The sequence below is a fragment of the Dromiciops gliroides genome, chromosome 5 (assembly GCF_019393635.1).
Source record: "Dromiciops gliroides isolate mDroGli1 chromosome 5, mDroGli1.pri, whole genome shotgun sequence".
NCBI classification, from domain to species: Eukaryota; Metazoa; Chordata; class Mammalia; order Microbiotheria; family Microbiotheriidae; genus Dromiciops; species Dromiciops gliroides.
Window position 1 is genome coordinate 179,816,933 of NC_057865.1, and position 21,448 is coordinate 179,838,380.

The window sequence follows — 21,448 nt, forward strand, 5'->3', positions numbered from 1 at the left end:
AATGGTGTAACATGTTGGTCTATGCCTAGTTTCTGCCATACTATTTTCCAGTTTTCCCAGCAGTTTTTGTCAAATAGTGAATTCTTATCCTGGAGGCTATTCTTTGGGTTTATCTAACAGGAGATTGCTATATTCATTTACTGCTGTGTTCTGTATGCCTAACCTATTCCACTGATCCTATTTCTTAGCTAGTACCAAATAGATTTGATGATTGCTGCTTTATGGTAGAGTTTTAGATATGGTACAGCTAGACCACCTTCCTTTGCATTTTTGCGCATTAATTCCCTTGATATTCTTGACTTTTTGTTCTTCCATATGAATTGTTTTTTCTAACTCTATGAAATGTTTTTGGTAAGATGGTATGGTACTGAATAAGTAAATTAATTTGGGTAGGATTGCAATTTTTATTATATTAGCACAGCCTACCCATGAGCAATTTATATTTTTCCATTTGTTTAGATCTGATTTTGTGTGAGAAGTGTTTTGTAATTGTGTTCGTATAGTTCCTGGGTTTGCCTTGGCAGGTAGACTCCCAAGTATTTTCTATTGTCTACAATTATTTTATTTAAGTATTATTTTCCAGTTACATATAAGGATAGTTTCCAACATTTGTTTTCACAGGATTTTTAGCTCCAAATTTTTCTCCTACCCACCCTCCCTTCCCTCCCTCCTCCCCAAGATGGAAAGCAGTCTGATATAGGTGTCTACAGTTACTTTAAATGGGACTTCTCTATCTGGTCATATATAGAAATGCTGATGATTTATGTGGGTTTATTTTATATCCTCAACTTTGATAGTTGTTTCAAGTAGTTTAGTTGATTCTTTAAGATTCTCTAAGTTTACCATCATGTCATCTGCAAAGACTGATAGTTTTGTTTCTTCCTTGCCTATTCTAATACCTTCAATTTCTTTTCTCTTACTGCTAAGGTTAACATTTCAAGTACAATTTTGAATAATAGTGGTGATAATGAACATCCTTGTTTCACCTGATCTTACTGGGAATGCCTCTAACTTATCCTCATTGCATATAATGGCATGTTGATGGTTTATCATCACTGATGATTTATTTATAATTGTTTATCATCTTAAGAAAAGCTCCATTTATTCCTATACTCTCCAGTATTTTTAATAGGAATGGGTGCTGTATTTTGTCAAAAACGTTCTCTGCATCTATTGATATAATCATATAACTTTGGTTAGTTTTGTTACCGATGTGGTCAATTACATCGATAGTTTTCCCGATATTGAACCAACCCTGCATTCCTGATATAAATCCCACCTGGTCACAGTGTATTATCCTGGTGATAAATTGCTGTAATCTCTTTGCTAATATTCTATTAAGAATTTTTGCATCAATATACATTAAGGAGATTGGTCTATAGTTTTCTTCATTTTTGTTCTTCCTGGTTTAGGTATCAGCACCATACCAACCCAAATTTTTCTCCAAGAAGGAATTTGGTAGGATTCTTTCTTCACCTACATTTCCAAAGTTTGTATAGCATTGGAATTGTTATTTAAATGTTTGGTATAATTCACTTGTAAACCCATCTGGCCCTGGATTTTTTCTTAGGGAATTCATTGATGGCATGTTCAATTTCTTTTTCTAAAATAGGCTTATTTGGGGCAACTAGGTGGTGCAGTGGATAAAGTACTGGCCCTGGATTCAGGAGGACCTGAGTTCAAAATCTGGCCTCAGACACTTGACACTTACTAGCTGTGTGATCCTGGGCACAAGTCATTTAACCCTCATTGCCCCAAAAGCAAAAAAATAAATAGGCTTAAGGATTTTATTTTCTCTTCTGTTAATCTGGGTAGTTTATATTTTTGTAAATATTCATCCACTTAATTTAGATTATCAAATTTATTGGCATAGTTGGGCAAAATAGTTCCTAATTATTGCTTTAATTTCCTTTTCATTGGTGGCGAATTCACCCTTTTCATTTTTGATACTAGTAATTTGGTTTTCTTTTTTAAATCAAATCAACCAAAGGTTTATCTATTTTATGGGGTTTTCATAGAACCAGCTCTTAGTTTTATTAATTCTAGTTTTCTTTCAGTTTTATTAATCTCTCCTTTAATTTTCAGAATTTCCAATTTGGTATTTAATTGGGGATTTTTATTTTTTTATTTTTCTAGCTTTTTGAGTTGCATGCCCAATTCATTGATCTTCACACTTGTAGAATCCAAAGATTTCTCAAGCTCAGGTGTTCATTATGCCCTTAATGAGCCTACAGGTTATTCCTATCTGCCTGGACAATTTAAATTCTTTGAAAGCAGGGACTATTTCATTTTTGGCACATTTCTAGTTCTAAGGCATGGCACCTTGTAGATAATGAGTCAGTGTTTATTGTTAAATTAATAATATGAAGTTAAATTGATAGTTAAATTAATAATATGAAGTTTGAGGGAAGGCAGCCTGGTTCAGTGGATGGAGACTCAGAATACCTTGATTCAAGTTCCACCTAACACTGACTTTGGTCAAGTCACTTAAGCTCAATGTCCCAGATAATAATAAAGCTTACTTGGTGTAGGGTTTTGTTTCTTTTCCTTACTCCTTAAAAATAGTCACCTCGTGGCTGACCTGCACTAGGAGAAAAAGTTTATACATTTGGAATCTTTATGATGAAGTCCGGAATAAAGAACAAAAACCAAAACCAAAAATATGGATGGTGGCTGCTAGACTCTCCTGAACTATAATAGTCAAAATGTCTCAATCTATAAACCTCTATTGCACTATTTAATGATTAGAAATGTCTGAACTTGAAAATCATCCCTTGATGCCACTGTAAGAAACAAAATGATCTATGATCCGAGGTTAACCATTAATCTGATTATAGTTTTCTTATACATTATTTCCAAATAATCACTTTCTTTTATACAAGACAAATATTAAAAGTACTTTACTAGGTGCTAGAGAATTGTATGATTATGGATTTAAGAGTAAAAAAGGGCCTTAAAAGTCATGTTGTCGTTAACGCCTTCTCTTTACAGATGAGAAAACTAAGGCTCAAAGTTTTAAGGGCTTGCCCAACCCAAAGTCATACAAGTATAAATTGAATGCAAAAAAAAAAAAAAGAAAGAGAAGTACTTACCCTCAAGAAGTTTATACCATACTTTGAGGTGAAAGGGGACAGGGAAGATAACAGGGACAAATTACCACATGCAATATATACAAAATATTCCTATTATTTTCATGAGAGACAGTTAACTAGAGGATTAGAAAAAAGACTTGTGTAGGAGATGGCACCCAAGCTATTTTGAATATAGGCAATGATTCCAAGAGGTAGAGCTATTGGGATGCAGGTGTGGGGTGTGGGGGGTGGAGGGCATTTCAGACATTAAGAACCAGAAAAGGCAAAAAGGTGAAAATGAAAAGTTATGTACAGGACACAGTATGCCAGTTTGACTGGACTAACAAGTATGTGAATAGGAGAAATGTTTAATAAAAAGGTCACAGATAGATTCTGGAAGCGTGTACAATGCCACTCAAGATTTTGTAAGGAGCCATTATGGGGTATGTGGTCAGGACTATCAATGACATAGTAGTAAGAAATTCCTTAGAAATGCAATTTTTAAAACTCTTACAGAGTAATATCCAAATAACAGATTTACAAAGGAAGGAAAAAGAGGTCATCTTTTTTACTCTAAAAGCTTTTAACTTTAGGGTATATTTGGAATTCCCATTCATTAAACCTTCATTTATTTTTTTTCTCACTTCCTATTAAGCTCCCTTATAGTAGCACTTATCATACTCTATACCCTGGGTGTTATGTGTACACTGGTTTTATCCCTTCCATCAAATTATAATAGTTTCATAAAGGTATGGAATACAAATCACTCAGCTTTCTATCCCTGTGATAGTTCCTATCCATCATATCACAATATTAAACTATGGTAACAATATTTGAGAGCTATCAAAATGAAAATTTATGGTTTCTATTTCATTTCAACATTTTTTCTCCATACAAGTTTTTTTTTTTTAAGATGTCTTTTTTCCTATTATCTGTTAAGCAGGGAATTACAAACTGAATGAGTGATTAGCTCAAAACTTTCCCAAAATAAAGAAATTTGAAGTATCAACAAAATCTGTGAATACAACGGAAGTTAGAACCTAGCTTTATTGTTACAACCAGTTTTTATTTACAGAATATAAATCTCTTCAAAAAGATACATTCCTTCATTTAATCAATGGTAAAAGGATTTATACAACAAAAACAAAGCTTAAACACCACTTACTTTTTAAAAAGAAATACAATCAACTCCAATAATAGCTTATGACCATATAGCCAAAACATATAAATGAGGTTAACATCTTAGTTGTATTCACCAGCAACCCCACTGTATCCACAGAACACACTGACAAATTAACAGTAGTAAAAGGATAAAAATTAAATTTTAAATTAAATGAAACAAAACAGGAAGTATCTTCAATTCCAAACAGATTAACAGATTCTCAGACACGCACAATTCTGAGGCATATCAAAACACCTACACTTCAAGTTGAACTCATTGGAGAGGTATCAATACATTTTCAGTGCTGAGACTATGTGTAGCACTTACAGTATATACAAAGCAGCATCACACTACTACGGTTCACATTTGATAAATACAAATTTAAGCCTTATGCCACAATTTCCAAATCTAACACACACAGCTAATACAATAACTTTGAATCACTCAAATTTTGTTTTACCAGCTGATTCTAAGGAAGTTGTCATTTAAGCTCTTGAAGTAATAACTTAACTTCTTCCAAAAATGTGTATTTTAAATTTAAACAATACTTAAGATATTATGGAAAGTGACTTTGATGTACAAAGGCTTTTGAAAATTCAGCACAGTAAAAAAAAAAAGTTTTTACTTAGGCTTTGTAGATTTAGTTTTCCTGGAGATGCAAAACTCTAAGGAAACAACTCATTTAGAAAAACTCTGCTTTAGATGATCAGAGAATACAATTTCCTGTGTACTAAACCACATTAACTATATATGGCAGCACACAACAAGTAGGTGCAAAGTGAATTTAAGCATTTTGTTTTTCCATTCCAGGGTCTTTTCCAGGCCACAGAGGTGAGTTCACAACATATACAAGTGAGGTTCATTATCATGGAAAATCTCCTTTTCTAGTCCCCCCTAACCTCCTAATCCTCTAAGATAAGTTTTTGCCTTCTAATTCACAACCAATGGCCAGAAAGAGTTCTATATCAAAAGTAAGCAAAGTAATTATAATATGGGATATATCTCCTACTTCCCACTGCTGGAATTATTCAAGACTGTAAAATGGAACATATCACCACTGCAAATTGTTACATTTTAAACTAGGAAAATAGTGCAAGTTCATTTATAATTTTTTTAAGTTCATGTATAATTAAAGAAAAGGTTTTGGCTAAGGAAAATTTTCAGAATCAGAACTAAAAAGTTAATATATAGAACACATGTTGTTTCATAATCTAACCCACATCCCATCATATATTTTAAATATGAGGGAAAGGTGAAAGCAAACCAGGGTAGAAACTAACAAATATGTTAAGTGTATATGAGATAATTTTCTACTTGCAATGCCATCATTTTTCTTTCAGAGAATTATAGACTCAATTAATATTTAGTTACCTTTAAAAAGATCAATGAAAATAAAATGTTCTTAACTAGTAGAAAAATCAGGGTTGTTTTGCCCTCTAATCTGTTTAATACATGTCATTGGTTTCACTTTCAATTATTAAGTAGAAAAAAATATTTTTAAAAATTTCACTGGATTATGTGTCAATTAAACATGACGGAATAAAATACTTTCATAACAACTCTGCTACCCTGTCTATATGCAAAACAATGGTGATATAAATCAAAGTATTTTCTTTTGACAGCAAGAAATTGAGTCTCTTAGCTTACAATATTGGGAAAATCTCGTGTTTTTGAAAAGTAAATATTGTAGTTGTTTACACACATAAGTTACATAATATATGCAACACACATATATACACATTTATACATTCTAATATTGTGGGAAGTAATTTTTAAAATGACTAATCACATATACTATGAAATGGCTGGCCAAACACTACTCTAATTTCTTAATAACATGCCAATTGCTTTAAAATGTGGCACAGGCTTCCATGTAGTCAAATGACATTACAATAGTTTGCAATCATAAGAGAAAATGGAAATCAAATGAAAAATACAGTACATAATTCCCACAAAGCAACTTTCAAAAGAAGATGTGGCTACTTTAATAACTTTGCTTATAACTCTTGGTTCCTTGAGGAAAAATTATTAGGATTTTCTTTTAGTTTAAAGCAATCACAGTTAATGCCACGATCATCCTTCTCTTTATATTTCCAAAAAACTATTGAATCAGTCAGTTTTTCCACCAACTGAAAGCTTGGGAAATATTTAATAGCCTAACTTAAAGCCATATAGATTTAAATGTTATCAAAGGAAGTTATGTAAATAGAAATCAAGACTAGCAAATTTTATTTTCTACAAGTCAGGATCTGTAAGAAGTTATAGAAGGGATAAAAGCCATGTAAAAATGTAAATGGAATGGTTTTATCTGTCACTCTAGAAAGAGTAATTTGTCTTTAAATCAGGTAATACTTTAAATGATTTATTTAGAAAGTTAGACTAATTATCTTATTCTCTTCTACCATTCTAGAATGAATAAATGTACTTAAGAAGTTTAGACAGATGGTCTATATTTGTAGGGACTTAAATTTGCTTTTAAGAGATATAAATATTAAACTCATTGCTTTTTGGGTAAAAGAGCTAAATCCCTTTAAAATAAAGAAGGGTAATAATATTTTAGCTTTCAATAATTTGTTTAGTATTTTTAACTTAAAATACTGTTATAATTAAAACTAAAAAATGCAGTTCTATTTGCCTAAGGCTGTACTGAAATAAAATCACTGTCTCTAGGAATCTTTACTTCACAAAGGATAAGGGTTTATTCAAAGTTAATAAAGGCTATAAATTAGGTTCTGAGGAGTTAAATAAATAAGTACTGCTCTTTAATGTAACAGCATATTAAGATTTTTCATAAGTTCCATATCTCTCATCTTCCCACTGTATAGACAGGGCCATTAGATATGCCAGATTAACAAACAACAGCAGCAAAAAGGTTGTGAGGAGATAAGGAGCTTGATTATTTATAGAGAAATTTCTACAAAAGCAAAGATACAAGGCAATGCACAAGCTCATAAGTGTAAGATACAATTCACACTAATTTACACATGTTTATTTACACTGCTTTATATACATGGCCAGACCTGGTTAATTAATTTTATGTTCCAAGTAAACTTAAATAAGCATATTAAAAGTATGTGACTTACTGTCACACCTTTAAGTTTCCAAATATCAGTGATAAAGGATAAGAAAAAAATTAAACCCTATTAACCAGGTCCAATTTTACAAGTGGTGACAGAAGAAAGAAAATAATTTACTCAATTCTGCTTTTTAAAGCACCCAGGCCACTATGGTCTACTGACTAACATTGTGCATACATGAATGTCATTTATATAACCCTCTTTCTATTTCAATACCAGGTTTACTACAAGTTGAGTTATTATGTATGACATTCAAGCCCCTTAACTTAGCATAGAAAAAAGGCAACAGAATGGCATCTTAGCAAGTCACAAAGAAAATCTTTTATAAATGTTTCTAGAACTCTGAGATTTTTCTTTCTTTTATAAGTCTTTAAATGGTTATTATGAAGGAAATTTAATTTTTCTAAAAGAGCAAGCCCTATCTGCACTCTGATCCCATAAACCAGTGGAGTGAAACAATCAATACCCCCCCCCCAATTCCTCCTTCCTCTCATAAAGCAAGACTATACATTCCTATTATCTACATACACAATGAGGTGTGAGTTAGGTGTATCCTTGTGGCAGAAGTGATTGTCCCCCCAACTCATTATTTCAATATTAATCCCTAAGAAATGACTAGAACAGAAGTAGTTGGCAGCTGAGGCTCAGTGAGAATAGTTAAATCTACAATTACCAGCTTGAGAAGACAATCTGAAAAAAAGAGAATGGGTTTTCTCCTATTCTCAAGGATCTGAAGGATACAAATTGTTACACCTTATGCAGCCAGAAAGCAAAAAAATCAGTGTTTTGTATTTTCTCCATAGTCTTGTCAAATATTCTCAATGTAGATGAAAAATCCATCAAAAGAACTTTTGACCATCCCTAATAGGAAAATGGCTTTTCCATTTTTTTCTAGATATCATTTTAATTGTGCCAAATTAACAGCATCTATTGATTCTATTATTTTGTAGGTTTAAAATAAAACCAAAATGCGACTAATTATGCATTAAGATTAAAGGGGAGGTAGAAAAGTAAATCTTGGTCTAATACTGTTATGAAAACAAATTCCTTTTAAGAAGATATTAACTTAATGAATTTTACAACTTTAAATGACCTTTAAGGTTTTCTACAAATTGCTTTCAAGAATCTTGAAAAGTGCTTGTCTGAAGGTAAGTACTCTGAAAATGAACATTCTTATAAGAGTTTGTGTGTGCTCTTATAAGAGTGCACGTGTGCGTGTTTCCCTGCAATATTTACTTGTAGGATAAGTTTGTGCTTGCACATTCTGAATATGCAGGCAAATTATGTCAACTTTATATGGGCACTTATGTGACCAAAGTGCAAAGCTTGTCAGGATAATTGTTTAAAAAGTTGACTATTAAACTTCACACAGCGATTTCAAGACTTAACGACTAACTCATACTGTCAAGAAGTCCCTTCTTCCCTTCTGCAGGCCTACCAGCCCCTAGCCTCCAATTTTTTCTTTTACACAAATGTCCCCAAAACCCAGCCCATATCTTCCTTTTCCCTTAAATCACATTTTGGAATTCAAATATTTCTTGGCATATCAATTTAAGTGTACAATGATCGAATCCTCAAACTTATCTCTAAAATATTTAATTTTTCACAGCTTCCATATATCACTTTGAACTTTATAGACATTCATCAAGCAACAGCCAGTTGTATATATTTTGTGATTTTTTTTCTAGTACTACTAAATTTAAGTGCTAAAGATATGAAAGGAAGTTAGAAGCACTGAGGCTGAATGATTAAATGTTTCCTTTTCTTCCTTTTGGGGGGGGGGAGGGTAAGGTGGAATGAGGGAGGAATTGCTCACTGACTCACCCTACTTGCAAATGGAACGTTAGAATTTTAAAAAAAATCCTAATGCTGCTCAATACACAGAATTACACAATTTAGAAATAATTTTATGTAGTAATTTTTTTAAATGGGAAATGAAAAATATTCACATTTTAGATAAGAAAACATCTTCTATTATAAAGATTTTGTTAAGACTCAGTCAGTAAATCTATTCCAGGATTAAAAGAGGAACTGAAATTTCTACTCCAAACTGTGTAGTCAATGGAGAATTAAAAAAAAAAAATTATTCTCAGGATCAAATTCATTCCAGTATTCAAATAAGAAAATGTACCATGACATGAAAGGTTTTACCTCCTAACCCAAAATTAAAGTAATAGTCTAAATTTATCATACCTGTTTCTGGCATTTCAAGAATAAATGACTCATGTTCACATACAGTACAACAAGATTATTTATAATGAACACCCCAAAAAACATTTACCTAAATCAATAGGGAAAATTTAAGTTAAAACAAAAATAACAATTTCACTGCTTATACTCAATTCTTATACAGAAAGTGATGAAAGCAGCAATGGAATCATGTTAAATCTATAATAAATAATTCACATATAACAGACTAAATGATCAAAGAAAGGATTAAATTGTCATTTCTACAGACCTTTGCAGATTTAACAAATTTCTAATCCATCTCATACTGACAGTAGGTACATTTCTGAATTAGGTTTAATATTTAAAGATAAGTTGGCTGTTTAGAGGCATCATTTATAAAGCAAGGTAACCAAATGAAATTATAGAATTTTAACAAATATTAACTGTTCAATATCTGTTTTTCAAAAATGGTTCACAAGGATTGCTTAGCCACTTGAGGCTACCTAAATATTCTTCTTTACTCAGGTAATTTTAAAGCAGTGACCTCAGGCTTCATTTTGAAATACTGCTTAAAACGAACAACTGCATACCTAGTGAGAAAAAAAAATTATAGCAAAATTATTAAAGGCTGAAAACATGTAAAATCTTTTATTTCAAGAATCTGAAATCTACATAGATTTTATTTTTTTTTTAAAAAAGGTTTCAGGATTTAATGACTGATTTTTAAGTTTATTGTGCCATCTACTGGATTTTTTAAAAACTACATCTCATGCTTAGGGAGGAGACATTTCATAAGATTTCTTCATAATCCAAAAACTGTATCATCTTTACAATTTCAAGGAATGTAATACCTATGTTTCACATCATTTTAAAGTATCAGACCAAGGCAATCCTAAACCAAAAAAAAAGCATGCTTAAGAAAATCAAAACTTACCCAAGGAAATCAAAATCAATGGTGGAATATTTGGCTTGAATTAAAGCCCACAATCCCCAAAAGAAATGAGAAGCCTAAAGGAAAGAATAATTTCATGAAAATTAGCAAAATGCTTTATGAGACAAGAAACAGAAAACTAATTTTAATATTTTTTTGCCATATGTTCTATCTTTATATAAATTTTTCCTTTTTTATATTTAAATGCCTATATTGTTATCTACATAGCAACACCTCATGTTTTTATATCTTAGCTTTATGAATGGTAAATCAGAAGCATCAAAAGATCATTTTTGTTCACCACCAAATATGGTTCCCTATAGTGGTAGGAATAGGAAGCAAAACAAATGTCTGGGCTATAATTTGGAAGAGCTTTGCACTGGGTTTCAGAAGATCTGAATCTTAGATCTGAAACCCACCAGATCCCAATCAGCCTTCAATCTAAGATTCTAAATCCTGCTTGTTCCAAGAAAGCTTATCTTTCTTCAACTTGGCCCCAGAAGGCAAAACTAGGAGCAATGAATGAGTAGAAGCTGCACTGAGGCAGATTCCAGCACCATGTAAAAAGAAATACTTAATCAGAGTTATACTAAAGTGGAATAGGCTTCTTTGGAAAGTAGTGTTACTGGGAACCATCACTTAAGTCACGATTACTTGTCTAGGACACTGTTGCTGAAGGATTCACTGGTTGCTCTATGAAGTCCCTTCAAACTCAAATTCTCACACTTTACCGATCTCTCTCTTCTCTTCTTCCTCCTCTGAAGTTATAACCCTGTCTGCTCCCCACCCACTTAGAGAAACGGAAGCTAAATGCAGTCAAGAGGCCTGGGTGCTAAGCATAGCTCTACTACCGTCGTCCATTTCTCTCCCAATAGTCAGTTTCCTCATTAGTAAAACAAAGTTAATACTTTCCCTATTCCATTGGTATCCAGGAGTAAGTAGCTGTTACGTGTACATGCCTGCATATACAGGCTTTCCCCTGGTTTTTTTATTATATTTCCAAAATTTATCTTCTGAAAATTCTCTCCTCAAGCCATCTGTACCACCTATCTTCTTCCCTCTCAGTCAAGGACCACAAATCATACTTCACTGAAAAAAGTGAGGCCTCTTATCTCAAGGTCTCTCTTCCCAATTCTACACATAAAACATCTCAGCACCATTCATTCTCTTCTTCTTTGTCCGTTCCTTGCCCAATGCCAATTCTCTATGGCTTTAATCCCATATATCCTGTCTCCTCTAGGAACTTGACTCTGATCATCCCACTCTAATTTATAATTTTTTCTTATTAGTGCCTTCCTTATTGCCTACGAAGATACCCAGTTTTCTCCGAAGCATAAAAAAACTTCATGATCTTACTATTTTCTCTAGCTTTTATTCAATATCCTTTTTTCCTTTTACAGTCAAACTCCAAGGAAAAATTGTCCTTGCCTATAGTTATACACTTCCTACTCACTTCCCATTCCTTTGAAATGTGGCTTCCAACCCTACCACTGGGACCTAAACTGCTCTCTCCAAAGTCACCAATCATTTTTTGGGGGAAATAATCTTTTCTCAGTCCTCATCCTTCTCAAACTCTCTTGTATCAGCTAACATTGTTGATCACCTCCTCCTTAATACTTGTTCCTCTCGGGTTCTTAGTACCTCATTTTGTCATGCTTCTCACTCCTCTTTATTGTACAACTGATCATTTCTCAGTCTTTTAAAAAAAAAAAGACTATGTGTATAATCTTAGGGCCCTATTCTGGGGCTCCTTCTCTTTTCTCCTTCTATACTCTTAGTGACCTCATCAGCTACCATGGGTTCAACTATTATACAGATAGGTCTATACAGATGACTCCAAAATCCAGCCCTCAACTTTATCCTGAGCTCCAGCCCCACATCTCCCACTGCCTGCTGGACATTTCAACCTGGATGCCTTGTAGGCAGTTCCTACTTAGCATATCTGAAATGGAATGCAGTATCTTTTCCAATAAACTCTCCCCCCATCTTAGTTTTCCTATTTCTACTGAAGGTACTACCATTATTCCACTGAACCAGGTTCATGGCCCCAGAGTCATGCTTGACTTTCCTTTTTCTCTCTCTCTCATCCCCAGTATTCAATTAATTGTAAAGTCTTATTTATTCTATCTTTACATCTCTTGCACTTCTTTCACTCATATCACAACCTCTCTTTTCTCCTCATTACCTAATTACATGGACTACTGTAATTGATTTTTAACTGGTCTCCCTATATCCAGTTTTTTCCTTCTTCAATCCATCTTCTACATAGCTGCTAAAATATTCCTAAAGCATAATTATGTCACTTCCCTCTCAAGAAGCTTTGGTGACTTCCTACTGCATCTAGAATAAAATAACTCTTAAACAAAATGACTTTATATTACTCTTCTTCACACACAACATCCCAACCAAACTGGACTCCTTCTTATTTCCTAGATGACATTCTATGTTCTGTCTTGTGCCTTTGCACAAGTTATCTGTCCATACTTGGAAGGTTCTACTTCTGCACTTGTACTTCTGAGAATCCATAGCTTGCTTCAAAGGATAAGGTCAAGTGCTTCTTTTATGAGCATTTTCCTTATTTTCCCAGTTATTAGTATGTTTTCACATGACAAAATTATCTTACACATTGTATGCCCTCACCAGTAGAATGCAAGTTCTCTGAGGGCAAGGGATGTCTGACTTTGGTATTTGTATGAGAGCCTAGTACAGTACCAGGTAATTAGGTATTTAGTAAATCCTTACTAAATCGAATCAATAAAGAGAATTTGCTCAGCAATGAGACTTATGAAGGATTAATATTAAGCTGAATACTTCAAAGGATTTGTGATTCCATCATCATGGATCCTTATCCTTCTATGTGGATCATCTTCATGTGCCCCCAAAAATTCATCACCTGGTACTCCATGATTTTGGAATAAGCTTCTCTATATTTTATATCTTAGACATAAGTTTAGACTAGACATAAGCTCTATTGACAAGCTCCAACTCAAAGCCTTTCCAGTTCATTCTACTTTATTTTATAATTTGCAAAAACTGAGAATTATCTCCACAATCCAATGAAACATGTTTAGTAACTGCTTTCAATGATTATGATAATTGCTAAATGTCTTGCTTTAGATGCTGATTCTTATAATGGATTATTGTCAAAAACCTTCATTTTCTAGCATAAACCTTTAGCCAAATGTAAAATGGGATATCAAAATGCTAAAAGCAATGTGTGTATTTTAGTATATGTGTGGGTGAGGGGCAAAACAGGACATGGGAATGGAATCTGATAATTAATTGTCAAGAGCATAATTTGTCTTTTTGGTTCACAAAGACAATTATAAAATGAAGCAATATAATGAAAAAGGATGTGTATCATTATAAAGTTATAAAAATACTATTATTCCCATTTTAGAGATGAGGAAAATGAATTTCACAATCACAAAGCTAGTAATGAAAATTATTTGTCAGAAAAAAATAGAACTAAGGATTGTAAGGAACAAATTAAATGAATAGATTGAAAAGAAAGATTATGCTACATATATAGCTATTTAAGACTACAAAAGTTTAAATGTAGCATAGTCAAGTCAGTGACATCTTAAGTATTATAAAATCTAATTGTTTTAGAAACTTATCACCTAATAAGTTTGCTTCCACTTAAAACATCAACATTCTCATTGAAATTCAACAAGCATCACTACCCCAACAGAAATCTGTCACCTACCTTTTAATCTCCTGCCAAAGAGTTTCCTCCTCTACCTTACTGCTTCTGTTACAGATCCTCATCCATATACTTACCATACTCCACTCCCAAACCCAAAAAAGCCATCTCCATTACATCCTTGATCTTTTTCAGAAATAGTCCTTACATCCTCAAAATATCTAAAATCTCTTATATCACATCATTTCTCCCCTTCTCCAATGTTATCTTGTTCTCTCTGCTTTTTCGTAGCACTATACTTAATGACTTAAAAAAATCTTCTCTGGCTTAATCACCTCACCCTAAGAGCCCTCCCTGGCCACAATCTTGTCTTTCCACCTCCCCACGGCACTGCCCCTTCACTTTGAACCTATTCTTCATCTTCATCTCGTTTACCCTGTCCTACTGTTGTTTCTGTCCAGCACTGTTATTATGCCTTCACTACTGAATTCCCTTAGCTTCACAATGATATGTTCACATTCATATAGCATCTTACAGCTTTGAACTCTTGCTGTTCTTGTCTTAAATCCTCAACCTTGAAGAACATTCTACATTCTACCTCATTTTCTCTGCTGCAAGTCCCAGACTACTAAGCATCACTAAATAACGTCACAAAACTGTGCTGCTAATCAGGCTCCCCACAATTTGTACTACCTAACCTTCATGATGCAAGGCAATATTTTAATTCATTTTTTTATTCATGCCCCATCACATTTCTCAAGAGAAAATGTTCTAAACTCTTTTCCCTGTTTTCTCACTCTCTTGCAGATGGCCTTGCCTTCTACCATACTAAAGAGATAAGTGAAATCAAGAGAACAATTATGTACTATGTGCAGGACTTTGAGGATTTCGGATAGGGGGAGATCTAAATTTATCTACTCATCACAGAATTATAGATTTTCAGAGTTGAGGAGAATCTCAGAGGTCACATCTAGTCCACATTTGAACAAGTCCACTCTATCAACATACCTAACAAACTTTTACTTGACAATCTCTAAGGAATTGGAGAATGTACTGAAGAAACTAATTTCATTTTTGGATTATCTTATTAGCTTTTGCTTTAATTTCCTAAATCTGGCCCTTTGCAATTTCCACCCACTGCTTAGATACCTATTCTCTGGGGCCAAATAAAACAAAAATAAATCCTCTGGCTTAAGTCCTTTCAAATACTTGAAGACAGTTATGGTGACTCTCCCCCCCCCCAATCTTTTCTTCTCCCAAGATAAACATTCCCATTTCTTTTAACTGATACTTATATGGCATGCCCCAGAAAGAAGGTCTTTACAATCCTGACTACCCTTCATTGACTACCCTACAGCTCATCTACATCCCTTCCTAAAATGTGGTAGCCAGTTTTGAACATAATGTCTTGAATGTGGTCTGATCAAGGCAGAGTACAGAGGGATTATCTTCTCCTTAACTTTTATACTATTCTTCTCAATGAAGTCTTATATTATATTGGCTTTTTACATTACTATATTACATTTCTAACCCATGGTAAGCATGTAGGCCTTGAAAATTCCAGATCCTTTTCAGATAAATTCCTATTAAGCTATACCTCTCCCACATAGTAACATATAAAATTGATTTTTGGAACCCAAGACTTTTCATTTATTCTTACTAAAAGTCATTATTAAGCACCCAATATTCTAGCCTAATATCCTTGTTTGGATCCTACCTTTGTCACATAGCTTTTTAGCAATACATTATAGCTTTCTATCATTTGCAAATTCAATAAAGATACTATCTTCTTTCAGGAAGTCATTAATTAAAAAAATCTCAAGGGCCAAACACAGATAACTGGGCCATTCCACAGGAGATCCCTTCAAAGCAGACAATGAACTCTTTGGCTACAGACATTCAAGAAAGTCCAAATTCATCTAATTATTCCATTATGTAGTACAAATCTTTTCTGTACAATAGCATAAAAGTCTTTTGTCAAATGTCTTGCTAGAATCTAGGTAAATTATATTTACTAATCCACACCATACAAGTAGCATGGAACTCTGTGTTTCCCTTGGCATGAGGTACTAGCAAGCAATCTGAAGAAACCAATGGATCTGGGAACTGCAAAAGCAAGAAGTAACTGGCCAGCAGGAGAGCAAGATGGTGGCTCTGGAAAGAAAAATTTCAATGAGTGATAAGGATACAAGCCACACTTCTTTAGCAAGCTTCTGAGAGCTTCTAGCTTTTCTACACTGACTCCCCCTGTAGCATTTTATGTCATTTTATCCTGCCTTTATCCTTTCTCTGAACTCTGAAATCTCTAAACAAATCTAAAAGATACTTCTAGAATAGCTAGCTGGTTATGTCCAACCTTCTTAAGCTTTTCTACATCAACGCCTTTTAAGGGAGTGATCGCTTTTCCTCCAAAGTTCCAATCACTTCCAACCCAGCACAGATGCAGAGGTTACCTAGTCCAACTGCCTCATATTTCAGATGAGGAAAGTGAGGTCAGAAAGTGACTTGTTTAGGGTTACATAAATGGCAAATCTTGGACTAGAACCCAAGTCCTATGACTAAAAATCCAGCTCTCTTTTCTTCTGTACCATGACAAGAAAATTGGATTTATATATTCCCTTGGTTGATTTCTCCACCTTTTCAACAATGAAATCATTAAGGAAAGTTAATAGCTGCTCTGTCTTAGGTAAAGAAAGCTCTTGGGACTGAAATCAAAATCTTTATCACTACTACAATGTCCCTCCATGCTACACTTGTGATATTTTCTGAACTTGTAAGCGACTGCTTTCTGTCCAGGATGCCCAGGAATGAGCCAATGAAAATATTTCTATTTCTCTGTCTGCTGATCTTCATCCAAATGCTTGCTATGCTGACTGTCCCCTTTAGTTCCTAGATTTCCTCATATAAGTATATCTTGTTAATATACAATGCAACCTCCCCATTCCCAATCCCTTCTTTACCTGTCCTGTTTCTTCTGAATTAAGTATACTCTCCTTTCCTGAGCCATATTTCAATTAATTATGCCGCATCTTCAATCTCTCTCTGGCTCCCTTCCCTAACATCTACTAATATACTTGGGTCCCCACTGCCCTCTGATACCTTCCTTTGACAGTGCTACCTTCTACAGTATAATGTATTCCTCACCAGTCATCCACTCAACCCTCTATGAGGTGGCTTCATCCCAACAATCTATTTTTACAAAATACTGTGGGAGTCTTTTCTCAGAACTTTTTCTCTTTACCCTTTTGTTTTCTCTTGTGTTTCTAAGCCACTGTTCTCCAGGTTCTACCCTAATATGGCTGACTACTCTTTTGAGTCCTCTTTGCTAATTCATCTTTAACCTTTCATTCCTTAAGTGGGAATGGACCACATCTCCCTCTTCCTTCTCTTGCTGTATTCTCCTTCTTGCAATCTTATTCACATCCATGGCTATAATTGTCTATAAGAAGATGGCTCACAAGTCTACATAGGCACCTTTAGCATATCCCCAAGGTCCAAACCATGTATATTTTTTGACTCTTCCCTCTATTATCTCCAACATTTTTTCCTCTCACAAGTTACTAAATCTTGTGGATTTTATCTTGACAGCAGTTCTCATTTGACACCCTAGTTCAGACATACCATCAACTCTTTCTTAAGACTGTAACAAGTCTTCCGCAAGAAACAAAACAAACAAAAACTTTGGGGGCATCTAAGTGAAGAAGTGGATAAAGCACCGGCCCTGGATTCAGGAGGACCTGAGTTCAAATCCAACCTCAGACACTTGACACTTACTAGCTGTGTGACTCTGGGCAAGTCACTTAATCCTCATTGCCCCGCAAAAAAACCCAAAACAAACAAAAGAGTATAAGAAGTCTTATTGTTGGTCTCCCTATTTTTAGTCTCACTCCTCTCTAATCCATCCTTCACACAGTTGCCAAAATAATCTTCTCAAAGCACAAGTATGAATATATAACTCCTCTTCTCAGAACAATCTAGCCCGGTATTACAGGCTCTCCATAATCTGGCTGCAATCTACTCTTATACCTTTATTTCAAACTATTCCCTCTTCACATACTCTACGTTCCCAATGAAAATGTACTACTAAATGTTTCCCAAACTCACTCTGACTTTATCTATTCTCAATATATTCACAAAGGTCAAACCCTCAATCAGAACTTGTTTTCTCATCTATAAAATGGACTAATAATTACATTGATCCATCTCTTTGTCATGCTTTTTGGATTTCATCACCCCCTAGGTGTCCTGACTTTTATATAAACAAACTTTTACCTTATTTTGCCTGGAACCAGACCTCCATGTCACTTTCCTAAATATCACTTAACACTTATCCCACTCTCACATCCCTTTCCAAGTCCTCTTTAAATGTTGACTTCCACTATCAGAATATAAGCTCCTCAAGAACAAGGAATGTCTAGCTTGCTTGAATTCGTATCCTTAGCAAGCTTGATAAATGCCATTTATCTCAAGCTGCTCCCCCAGATCTAAATCCTACAATTCACAATTCAAATTTAATTTAGTTTGATTCAACAGTAAGTTTTTAAATGTCTACTTACACATCATAGGGCACCAAGAATAAAAAAAATAATAATTCCTGTCCTCAAAAATATTACATTCTACTAGGGAATAAAACATATATAACAAAGTATAGACCAAATGAAAAAATACAAAGCCAATTTAGGAAAGGAGAATAGTATGCTAACAAGAGGAGAAAATCAGGAAAAGCTTTACTGGGGGAGTCAAAAGATCTCCTCAGTCACCAGTCAACCACTCAACACAAAAATACAAAGAGATTTCTACATGTCCTTTGTTTACATTCTCATCACTAACCTTACCTCATACTAACCCTAAAGGAAAGAGGCTGTTAAGATATAAATCCTTTAAGAATCAGTGGACAGATTGCCTCCAAAGTTAATTTCATGACACCTTGGGGGTGTCATATTAGTTAATGGATGCTGTAACAACTTCTTGTACCCTCAAGAATACTGATTTTAAATTAATTTGTAAAATAAAGGCATTACAGAAGGAAGAAAGGGTTATCTTGGAGTCATGTCCAAAGAGGACAGTAAACAGAAAAGCATGAAGTCTACATCAAGCAAAAAAAATTGGATTTATAATGAATTCATATTTCTTTTCCTACCTAGATGAGTCGACTCAGTCATAAACACCAAGTGCCTTAATATTTCATTCTACAAAATGAATATACTAAATCTATCCTGTGATGATTTAAGTTATAGTGACATAGTAAGTGACAGCTTGAATACTGTGTAGTATAATAATGATAAGAGGGTAAAAAAAACAACACTAGGAATCAAGTGAACTGGGTTCTTGTCCTGGTTTTGCTACTAATTGCCTCTCTGAACCTACTTATCAGGATTTTAATTTCCTTGTGTGTTTAAAAAAAGAAAAGGAGCTTGGGCTAGATCATCTCTAAAGTTCATTCGATCTCTAGCATTCTTATGATTCTATAAGGCAAAGCCATTATAACAATTACATTATAATTCCTCAATTGTAAAATGAGAGGATTAGACTAGATAGCTTCTAAGGTCTCTTTCAATTCCAAATCTATGATCATATGATGCAAGGGATAGAGACCAAATATAATGTTAATGAGTACTGCTGAAGTGGACCAAAGACTTAAATCTTGGTCTTCTTCAGTTGTATTAAAATCTTCACTAGTACCAAGATTTAAACCATTTAAGATTCTTTTGTAAAAAAGGGAGGAAAAATGATGAAATTGTTTCCCTTCAATTACTTTAGCTTGTATATGGAATCAGTTTCTTATTTACAAAATGCACACAACTCAAAATGGCTCTTATTTACTGGAAAGATAAAAACATTTACAAATTCTATTAATTGTATCATGAGAAGAATCTTTAGCAACTATTTATATTTAAACTTACCAATGCAAACCGATTGACCTGGATAAATAGTACTTCTACTTCCTTTTCTGTAACATCCGTCCCAAATCCTTTATATTCCTTATAGGCCTCAAGATAAGACCTGAGCCACTGACCTTGTAGTTCTCTATCTGGATAAAGACTATAGTCCACATCACTCACACCTAAAATGGGGAGGGGAAAACAACATATGAGATAAAAGAAAATTTTATTCTGCCCACCCTAATAGTTCATCCCCATCTTTTTTCTCAGAAGAAAAAAAAGGTTACTAAATCTTGGTCAGGATACAAAATATGAAGTTTCATTCAGTGACTGGTAGAACTCTAGAAAAGTTATTTAAGTATCTCATTTAAACTATAATAATTTACACTGCGCCTGAATTGCTCTCTTGCAATTCTCTTTTATTCAAATCCTATCCTTCAAACTCGTCTCTTCCACTAGCCAAGTCTACAGTGATATGTAAACTTCTTTAAATTTATGGTGCTGTTCTCACTGTCTATGTCATTTATTTAGAGATCAGTGAGTTGAATCCATTTGTGAATGACCTCTCTTGCACCAGACTCCAATATACTTGTAAAGGGCATGTAATGAGTTATGCCTATATATAAATATGTATTAAGTATATTAGAAAATGGGGAACGTAGGGGGCAGCTAGGTGGCGCAGTGGATAAAGCACCAGCCGTGGATTCAGAAGGACCAGAGTTCAAATCCGGCCTCAAACACTTGACACTTACTAGCTGTGTGACCCTAGGCAAGTCACTTAACCCCCATAGCCCCACAAAAACAAAACAAAAAAACAAAAACCCAAAAAAAAAAAAAAAAAGAAAAAAGAAAATGGGGAATGTAAATAAATTTGGTGGTAGGAGTACAAGTTAGAGCTGAAAGCCACCAATAAATTTTGTATGAAATTAAATTTTTTCCCAATTTCCAAACTAGTTAACAGGTCAAGAAAAATCAACATATATGGAAAACATCAAGTTAAAACTTAAGGTTGCGGGCAGGTGGGTGGTGCAGTGGATAAAACGCTGGCCCTGGATTCAGGAGGACCTGAGTTCAAATCTGACCTCAGACACTTGACACTAGCTGTGTGACCCTGGGCAAGTCACTTAACCCTCATTGTCATGACCAAAGAAAACCCCCCAAAACAAAAAGAAAAACAAAATTTAATGGTGACAAACACTGGTAGTGTCAATTATTTTCAAAGAAATGTTTTATTTGGGAGAAACTGTTGAAAGAATATTCTTAGCTTCTAAACTTTTAACAAAATAAAACTTGTTTCAAGACGTTTATAGTCCGAAAGTGTTTTTATTTTATAGAAGGGGGGCAATTTTTCTTCTTGTACCCAAATCTGAGACCACTAAAAATGTTTTAGCATATACTTTAAGTGATACTTCTACATTTGTCCTTTAAGAGATCGGTTTCCTGTCAATGTTTAAAAGTTATGCTTGTTGGGGCAGCTAGATGGCGCAGTGGATAGGGCACCAGCCCTGAA

The 21,448-nt window shown here is 34.1% G+C and overlaps 1 protein-coding gene across 1 annotated transcript in view; it reads right to left on the minus strand.

Annotated features, from left to right (window-relative positions):
* Positions 1–4,100: 4,100 nt before the first annotated feature.
* Positions 4,101–21,448, minus strand: part of ETNK1 (ethanolamine kinase 1) — a 62,563-nt gene continuing 45,215 nt past the window's right edge. Inside the window, exons 6-8 of the mRNA XM_043969348.1 lie at positions 19,960–20,120; positions 10,414–10,487; positions 4,101–10,069 (exon numbers count right to left, since the gene is read on the minus strand). Coding sequence (XP_043825283.1) covers positions 9,997–10,069; positions 10,414–10,487; positions 19,960–20,120 — 308 coding nt within the window. The 3' untranslated portion in view covers positions 4,101–9,996. The remainder of the gene's footprint in view (positions 10,070–10,413; positions 10,488–19,959; positions 20,121–21,448) is intronic.